At 48.7% G+C, this 8,702-nt stretch overlaps 2 protein-coding genes across 2 annotated transcripts; both read left to right on the top strand.

Moving 5' to 3' along the window:
- The first annotated feature begins 1,251 nt into the window (after positions 1-1,251).
- LOC120108762 lies at positions 1,252-2,085 on the top strand. Its single transcript, XM_039122467.1, has one exon. The coding sequence runs from the start codon at positions 1,252-1,254 to the stop codon at positions 2,083-2,085; it is 834 nt and encodes a 277-aa protein (XP_038978395.1).
- Positions 2,086-2,825: 740 nt separating this feature from the next.
- On the top strand, positions 2,826-6,347 carry LOC120108761. The gene is made up of 5 exons (XM_039122466.1): positions 2,826-3,060; positions 3,698-4,872; positions 4,977-5,098; positions 5,246-5,378; positions 5,424-6,347. The coding sequence occupies exons 1-5, from the start codon at positions 2,826-2,828 to the stop codon at positions 6,345-6,347; spliced, it is 2,589 nt and encodes an 862-aa protein (XP_038978394.1).
- Positions 6,348-8,702: the final 2,355 nt, after the last annotated feature.

The following is an 8,702-nucleotide window of genomic DNA, read 5'->3' as shown; positions in this document are numbered from 1 at the left end:
CACTAATCCAACTTATGACTGATGATATTATAATTATAAGAAATATCCCTTTATATTACAAAATTCTGCAGGAGTTCCAACAAAAAAAATAAAAAAACCCAAAAATTAATTCCTAAAATATTATATTAATAAAATATTAATATATAATAATAATTATTATAATATTTTATACCTTTCTTATTGTATTACGCTATAAATATAATATTATATTACATTATATCATGATACATTGATATGTTATATTATATGATATCAAATTATGTTATATTCTTATTCTATAGTATATAATATTATATTACTACATCATAATAATATTATATTACATTATAGTAATATTATATTATATCATATATATATATTATTAATATATATTATATTTTATTATGCTCTACTGTATAATACTATGCAATATCCGTTATAGTTATTTTTTCATACCAAAAGTACTTTCTCAGTTTGTTTACCAAATACATATTAGTTCTACAACACATTAGAAATGTAGCTACTAAACAGCAAATAGTTTTTTTATAAAAGCTCTATTTTAAAAAATTCAACAAGCTCTACTTAAAAAAATTCTACTTTTGAAAGCTTTACTTCCGAAAGCTCTACTGTCAATAGCTTTGCCAAATAGGGTCCAGCTCTTTCGCAAACTTATCTACTGACTGATTGCCCTCTCTAAATACATGACTTGCATAGGGAAAGAGTAACAATTGCTTAAATTGCAATATGTCCATGAGAAGGGGCTGTCATAGGATCATAGTAGCATTACTCTGACGTACACTAATCCAACCTATGACTGTTGATGAGTCGCCTTCCAACTAGATCCTAGAGCATTGTAGGCTTTCAACATCCGCGGTCAACCCTTTCCAACCTGCTCTTAGTTCAGCTATAGGAACCGAAAATGTATAAAACAATCTTGTACCAGCCAAAAGTGCATTACCACAATCATAACGAACTATAAAATCTGTACCTGCCTTCCCATCCTTCCACGATGCATTGAATCTTCCCCTGGCTTTGGCTTCGAGCTGGTCCAAAGCCACACAAAAAAATTATTCGAGCATCCTTCTCTTTTCTTTTTTTTGGTAAAAAGATAGGAGGGAAGGAGGGGCACGAGACTTAGAATGGCTGGAGCGGGTGAGTGGGTGCATCAAATTTGGTCAGGCAGCCTGAGGTCTCGGGGATGCACCGAAGGATCGCTCATGGGCGAAGGTTGTGAAGGGAGTCCCTCGGCAGCCGGCGTGGACGAGTCACCGGATGCCTTCTCGGATTTTGGAGATGTTGCGGAGTAGGACTGCCGAGGTGGTGGATGTTCCAGAGGAAGAGTTGGAGGGGATTCGAGCGGAATGGCGAAGCACTACCGTCATTGTGAGGAGCTTGGGGAGGCCTGTTTCGGTTGATTGGGTGGCCAGAGAGTTCAAACGGGTAGGTCGCCTGGACTATAACGTGGAGTGCTTCCTGCTAATGGATGGTTTCATTGCCGTTCGGTTTGCCAAGGAGGAGAACCGTGAGGCTGCTCTGAAGAACGGTCCATGGACGGTGGCCGATCAACTTCTGGCAATGGAGCGGTGGCGGCCCAATTTTGTGCCCGGTGTAGGGGGTATTGATCGGGTGGTCGTCTGGTTGCGTCTACCACGATTGCCCCTGGATTATTGGAAGAGAGAGGCCATCCTTAGGATAGCGGCCAGTGCTGGTAATCCTTTGGCCGTGGATGGTTTCACGGAGCAGGGGGGACGGTATGGTTTTGCCAGGGTGAAGGTAGAGCTGAATGTTTCGAACCCTCTCAAGCCGGGTACCCTTGTTAGGGAGAAATACGGGGGTGTCGAGGAGACCTTTTGGCAGGGGTTCATCTACAAAAACCTACCTGCTCCCTGTTCTAAGTGTGGGCGGATTGGGCACTTGGTGCCGGAGTGCGGTTACCCGTCTTCGGCGGGTGGCAAAGTGGAGCCGGCAGTGGCCCGAGGAAAAGAGAAGGAAGATACCGGGGCGGATAACCCAGAGGTTGATGTGCAGACCAATGGGGGAGCTTCTATCCTAGAGGAACCATCGGCGTTTGGCCCGTGGTTGGTTACCAATCGTATTTGGCAATAATGACCGGCCAAGAAGACGCCGCGGAGGAAGGAGACGACTGAGTCCGGGTCTAGGCCGAACTCGACGCCCATTCCTCTCCGTCCCGATAAGGGTGGAATGGGGGATGGGTCGGGTTCTTCGGTCTCCCCGATCGACCTTGAAGCATGGCAGAAGCCATCGAAGGTCGCCCGGCGGAGGACACCAGAGAAGGACGTCGCGGCGGCCAGGGCGGGCATGGTTAAGGCGGGCCCGAGTCAATCCATCCAGGTCGATGACGATGGTCCGGGTCGACTCAACCCGAGTTTGAACCAGGATGCGGGCTGGGGTGTGTGTGGGCTGGATGGTGGTTCGGGCCGGGCTGTGGATAGACCAGGCCCCTCAGTGGTGCAGTGCCCCGATGGATCGGGCCCGAGCCCGAGGAAGCGATCCAGAAGCCCATGTCGGGCTTTGGGGACTGGAGGCAAGGGTGAGAAAGGGTCGGTCTTCTCCGCCGGGGGGATCCGCCCCCTGTCAACGGCGAAGGGGCGGCCGGAGCTTGACATCCATCATAGGAGCAAGAGCTCCCCTCCTCCCCTCTCGGCGGCTCGTCTTCGACCTCCGCAGGCAGAGCGTGAGTCTAGGGGTGGTGGTGAGCACGTCCGGCGTGGAGTGGCGGACCCACTGAGGAAGCTAAATAGAGCTAGCTCGGCGGCGGCGACCTCTTGGAACTGGGGATGACGGCTCCGGTCAAGGTGGTTGGCAAGGAGGGCTGGTCGGAATGAATGGGGGTTGGGGAGTCCGGTGCCTGTAGCGGGCAGGTGAATCCAGCCGGCAACCCCAAAGCTTCTTCACAGGGTCTTTTGGGCCATTTGGCACGAGAGAAGGGTGGTTCTTCTAGTTCGGTGACAAAACTGGGAGCGGGGAAACAAGTCGCCAGTGAATCAAGTTTCATCAATGCTGCGGGCGGCACCAAGACTGAACCAGGAGGGGGGATGATGGAGGGCCCTGTGGCAAATGGTGAAGACGTTGGGGACTCACCGTGACATTTGGCACAACCCGGCTATGGAAGGGATCACCAGCGTATTTTGATTCAGTTGTTGGCAGCAGCAAAAGGTGCGAGTTCTGCAAATTTGGAGAATGTAGGAGCTATAGAAGAGGCAGTGTTCCATGATTGCAACCCCGGGGTAGGGGGTTGTGATGCATCCTTGGGTGCCCAATGAAGGTTATGTTATGGAACTGTCGTGGCGCGGGGAAGCCTTCCTTTGCCCCGACTTTTCGGAGGATTGTGCAACTGCATAGACCAGATATTTGTGTGCTGTTTGAGACCCGGTTATCAGGGAGGAGCCTACAGAAAGCTAGGAGAGCGGTACCTTGCTCGTGGGGATTTTATGCAGTGGAGTCTCGCGGGTTGTCGGGTGGTATCATTGTAACGTGGATGCAGGGTTCCTATAGTTTGGATGTGTTCCATGTGTGCTCCCAGGAGGTGGTTATGGTGATCTCGAAGGGCAGTAGAGCTTCATGGGTTCTTACTGCGGTGTATGCCAGTACTGACTTCAGAAAAAGACGGATACTGTGGGAGGAGGCCTCTCAGTTGATTAGTTAGGGATACCCTATGCTGATGGCTGGTGATTTTAACTGTATTGTTGATCCTCAGGAGAAGAGGGGGGGAGGCCTTTCTTATATGAGAGGAAGGTCAAGGAGTTCCAAGACTTTCTGACATTGAGTGGATTGATTGACATGGGATTTTCAGGCTCTAAGTTTACATGGTGCAACAATCAGCAAGGCCAAGCTAGAGTATGGGAGAGACTTGATAGAGCCTGCGCGACCGCTGGGTGGATTCAGTCCTTTCCGGATCATCATGTGAGCCATCTGCCCAGGATTGCGTCGGAGCACAACCCATTACTGGTGAGTACAGATTCTTATATTCCAGTTCATTCCTCCTTCAGATTTGAGAAAATTTGGCTCTGTTATCCGCGGTCGTGGGAGATGGTGAGGGAGGCATGGAGTGCACCAGTGAGAGGAGATGCTATGTATCGGGTGTCCCGTAGATTGGAGTTAATGAGGAGACGATTGAGGAGGTGGAATCGTGAGGAGGTGAGAGATATTTTCAGGAGGATAGAGGAGTCAGAGGAGGCTATAGCCAGGTTACAGACCCAGGAGGACCAGAGGGGGGGCCTAGCGGATGAGGAGTTGGGGGACCTTAGATCTTTATTGGCTTTGCATGACGGTCTCCTTAGACAACAGGAGACATTCTGGAGACAGAAATTGAGGATACAGTGGATTGTGGAGGGGGATAGAAACACTAGGTTTTTTCACCAGGCGACAGTTATCAGGAGGCACCAGAACATGATCAGAGTCCTCCGGGATGAGGAGGGGCAGCTGTCGGAGGACCCGGAGATGATTCAGAGGATTATGGAGAGCTTTTTTAGGGCCAGGTGGACAGAGCAGTCTACTGATGGGAGTCTAGCAGTTATACCTTCGCCTGTGGGCGGGGTGTTAGAGGAGGAGACAGCAGCATTGATCAGATCGGTGTCGGAGAGGGAGATCAGAGACGCGGTGAGGTCCCTTAAGAGGGACAAGGCCCCAGGGCCGGATGGCTTCCCACCCTTGTTTTTTCAGAGATACTGGATGATAGTTGGGCGAGATGTGACGACAGCCATACAGCAGTTCTTCAGCACAGCAGTGATGGCAGCAGACTGGCAGAGAACTTTCATCACCTTGAAACTGAAGCGGCAGGATGCTACGGAGCCGAGTCACTTTCGTCTGATTAGCCTTTGTACGACCTTGTACAAGGCTATAGCGAGGATTCTTGCCGTTAGGTTGAGGGAGGTTCTTTCTAGGCTTATCAGCCCGGAGCAGGGAGCTTTTTTGGAGGGGCGGAGTATATCTGACAATGTGTTGATGGCCCAGGAGTTTATGTTTGATCTCGGTAGGGCTCCGATGAGAAAGAGTTTGATGGGATCAAGCTTGATATGGAGAGGGCCTATGATAGGGTGAGGTGGGATTTTTTGCAGCAGTCCTTGCAGGTGTTCGGATTTCATGAGACTTGGATCAGGTGGGTGATGGGCTGTGTCCGTGCTCCCTCTTTTGCTATCTTGGTGAATGGCTCACCGTCCCACTTCTTTGTGTCATTAGGGGGGCTACGTCAGGGTTGCCCCCTATCCCCTCTATTATTCATTCTCTGTGCAGATGCATTGTCTAGATCCCTACAGCAGGCAGTGGCTGCTCAGGAGATGGAGGTTTACAGACCGATGGTGGGGGCTACCTCGATCTCCCACTTGCTTTTTGCTGATGACTGTTTGCTTCTTGCCAGGTCGTCGCGTCAGGTGGCCCGGGTTATTTGTCAGATTCTTCGGGATTACTGTGTAGTTTCGGGATAGCGGGTCAATCTGACCAAGTCAGCTGTTACTTTTAGCCCGAAGACTAAGGAGGCGGTGAGGCCCTCTATATTGGAGATCCTGGGAGTGGGAGCGCAGGAGGGTATGATGACATACTTGGGGGTCCCACTTTCGGGCCAGCGGTTACGGCGTAGGGATTGTACTTTCCTGAAGCTCAGTATCAGGCGCAGATTGGAGGGTTGGCAGATGCATTCACTATCTATGATGGGTAGGATCACTCTGGTTCGTTCAGTTCTTACCTCAGTTCCTATATACCTGCTTACCAATGCCATTATTCCAGTTATAGTTCTAAGGTCCCTGGAGCAGTTATTCAGGAATTTTATCTGGGGAAGGTGCAGTAGTAGGGGTGGGGTCCACTTGATGGCTTGGGATGTTGTGTGCCTGCTGACTAGTCTTGGAGGTTTGGGGGTGCAGTCCCTCGTAGCGAGGCGGAAGGCCTTAGCGGCTAGACATGCGGTGAGATTTGTACTCGAGCCCGAGAGTATGTGGTCCTCATTGATGAGGGCCAAGTATGGCGCCTTGGTCCCCAGGGTGCGAGTTGGTCGGCACCACTCTCCGGTCTGGAGGGAGATGTGTGCTAGAGCCATAGTGGTGCTTTCGGAGATCAGATGGATCATAGGTGACGGTCGTTCTATTGATGTGCTGGAGGACAGCTGGGCGACGGAGTTGCCTATTTGTCGCTTGCCGACCATGGTGGATTCGGCGAGATTAGCGGGCTGCAGAGTCAATGAGTTGTTGACTTTAGAGGGGGGACGGTGGAGGGAGGAGTTGATCCGGGAGGTTTTTGGGGAGCAGTTGGCGGAGTCGGTTTTGTCTCTTCCAGTTTCCTCTGGGGGAGGGGCTGACAGACAGTGTGGTTGCTGTCGGGACGGTCGCGGATTCAAGCTAGAGATCTTCATGCCTTAATCAGGTCGGAGCCAGTTCGCCAGATTGAGGTTGGTTGGATATGGAGGTTGCGGATTCATCCCCGGGTGGCGCTATTCATCTGAAAGGTGGCCTGGGGCTGCCTTCCAACCAGGAGCTTGTTAGTTCGACGTGGTATGATGGTGTCTCAGTGCTGTGAGGAGTGTGTTGATATCGAGGAGACGACCGAGCATGTCCTTTTGCAGTGTCCTAGAGCCCGAGCGATATGGAGGAGGTCACTGGTCCCATTACCTGACTCGGTGGTTTCTGTGCAGGATATGATTCAGTTGCTGAGAGTTTCCATGCGGAGGCCCAGATTTGCCGAGGCAGGGATTTTTGTGGCATACTTGTCCTACTACATCTGGTTGGACAAGAATGCCAGTCTGTTTGAGGGGAGGAGATCGCTTCCGAGGATGGTGGTGGACAGAGCGTTGCTATACGCGATGGAGGTTATTGCGGCTTCCGTTGGACTTTCTTCTGGGATTGCCAGGGACATCTGGGGTACTCCTTACGCTGCTTTAACGCCTCGGTTTGCCCATGTTTTTTGGGTACCCCCACCCCTTGGCTATCTCAAAGTAAACTTCGACGGTAGTCGGTCTTTGGATGGTGTGACTGGAGGCGTTGGATTTGTGATCAGGAACCATCTTGGTAGGATGATAGCAGTAGGAATGAGACGTACGCCAGGACTTATAGTGGTCGGAGCAGAGCTATGGGCTGCTTGGGAGGGCATATCTTATGTGTGGCAGATACTGGGTGTGGAACGGGTCTGCCTCGAGGGAGACTCATCAGTGGTTATTGACTGGCTCCGAGGGGTGGATCGGTTTGGGGATGGTCATCCTCTCATCCGGGAGACCCGTAGGATGATCCAGTTGATGGGTGATTTTCAGATTGGACACGTGTTTAGGGAGGCGAACAGTCCAGCAGACTGGATCGCCTCCTTTGTTGCCCGGCACTCCGTAGATTTTCTCTGGACAGAGGCATCAGATGTCCCTCATCCTTTGTATCTTTTACTTTTCCGTAATATGGCTGGTTGTACTCACGTTAGAATTATATAAAATGAGTAGCCGCTTTTATCACCAAAAAAAAAGGAGGAGGGGCAGAAACTAGCAGCACCCATTGGGCCCCCTTTCTACCAAAAAATGTTCGATGTGAGTCGCAAGTTTCCGCATGTCCTCCCCAATCTGTGGAAAGCCCCACTGGGCCATCCACGTATGAATACGTCATCTCAGCGCCACCTCAGTACTAATGGAAGGAAAGCATATCCACACAGAGCCATCCGGGCGTAGGGCATGCAGTTCACTGATTTAATCGACGCCCGCGCGTTTCGAATCTGGACAACTCGGGTGGAGTCCAAGCCCCTTTACCACCAGGCTACCACCTTGGTGGCATTCGAATATCCTTCGGTATAAGCTCAATCACAAGGGATTTGCTCGACCCTAGAAACCAAGATGAAGGAATTGCAATGTTCTGTTTTGTATCCCCTGTACAATAGCCACTTGTGCAATCTCTCCAATACCCCAAGCCTTCATCAATGATGGACCATGGCCTGGCACTTTACGAGTACCTGCACGAGAAAAAGACCGGGCATCGGATCCAATTTGCAAACCCCGCCCAACCTTGTACACCTCCTTTTGTTGGAACAAGAGAAAGGAAACCTATTTTTAAATAAGAGCTAAATTCCTTGGCATAATAAATGTGAGGAAAAATATAAATGGCTACAACTTTACACCAGCAAAAAATAATGAATATGAGAAAAGATATAAACAGCTATGACTTCTATCCATGAATGAAGAGATGATTATGTATCAAAAAAATTGAAGAGATAATCAAATACATAAGCAATTAAAAATAAAAGGATCAGAAATAAACAAACAACATCAGGCATGCAAATAAACTAAGCTTAAGTTAGTTAATTCTAGTACATCGGTTTTCTTCCGTTGCATAAAATTTCTAGTAAAATTAATGCCGGGTAGAAACCATCTCTCTCTCCCATCTACATTATACTTCTTTCTATACTAGGTTTGTAATTGGATTGGATGAAGTAAGACTAAAAAATTTTAATGAAAAAAAAATATTGATTTTTTTGTTCTTTTCCTGCCAACTAATTTGGGTTACAAAATGTAATCAAATACAACATTTTTAAGAAATATATATAACATATTTAAAAATTGTGCAAAATTTATAAGACTTTTGTTTACCTGGTTATTGCGGGAACAATATACAACTAGGCAATAGGCATCCTAATATGATCCATGTTTACTTGAAAAGCATTTTTCATATCTGCTACATCATTCTCTTTGTAGAAGAAATTGAAAAAAAATGTGAAATAGGTTTAGCACATAATGAAGGATTAAGTTA

Source organism: Phoenix dactylifera, unplaced genomic scaffold (genome assembly GCF_009389715.1).
Source record: "Phoenix dactylifera cultivar Barhee BC4 unplaced genomic scaffold, palm_55x_up_171113_PBpolish2nd_filt_p 001533F, whole genome shotgun sequence".
Lineage (NCBI taxonomy): Eukaryota > Viridiplantae > Streptophyta > Magnoliopsida > Arecales > Arecaceae > Phoenix > Phoenix dactylifera.
Note: the sequence above shows the minus strand (reverse complement) of the source record. Positions and strands in the feature narration are given on the sequence as shown.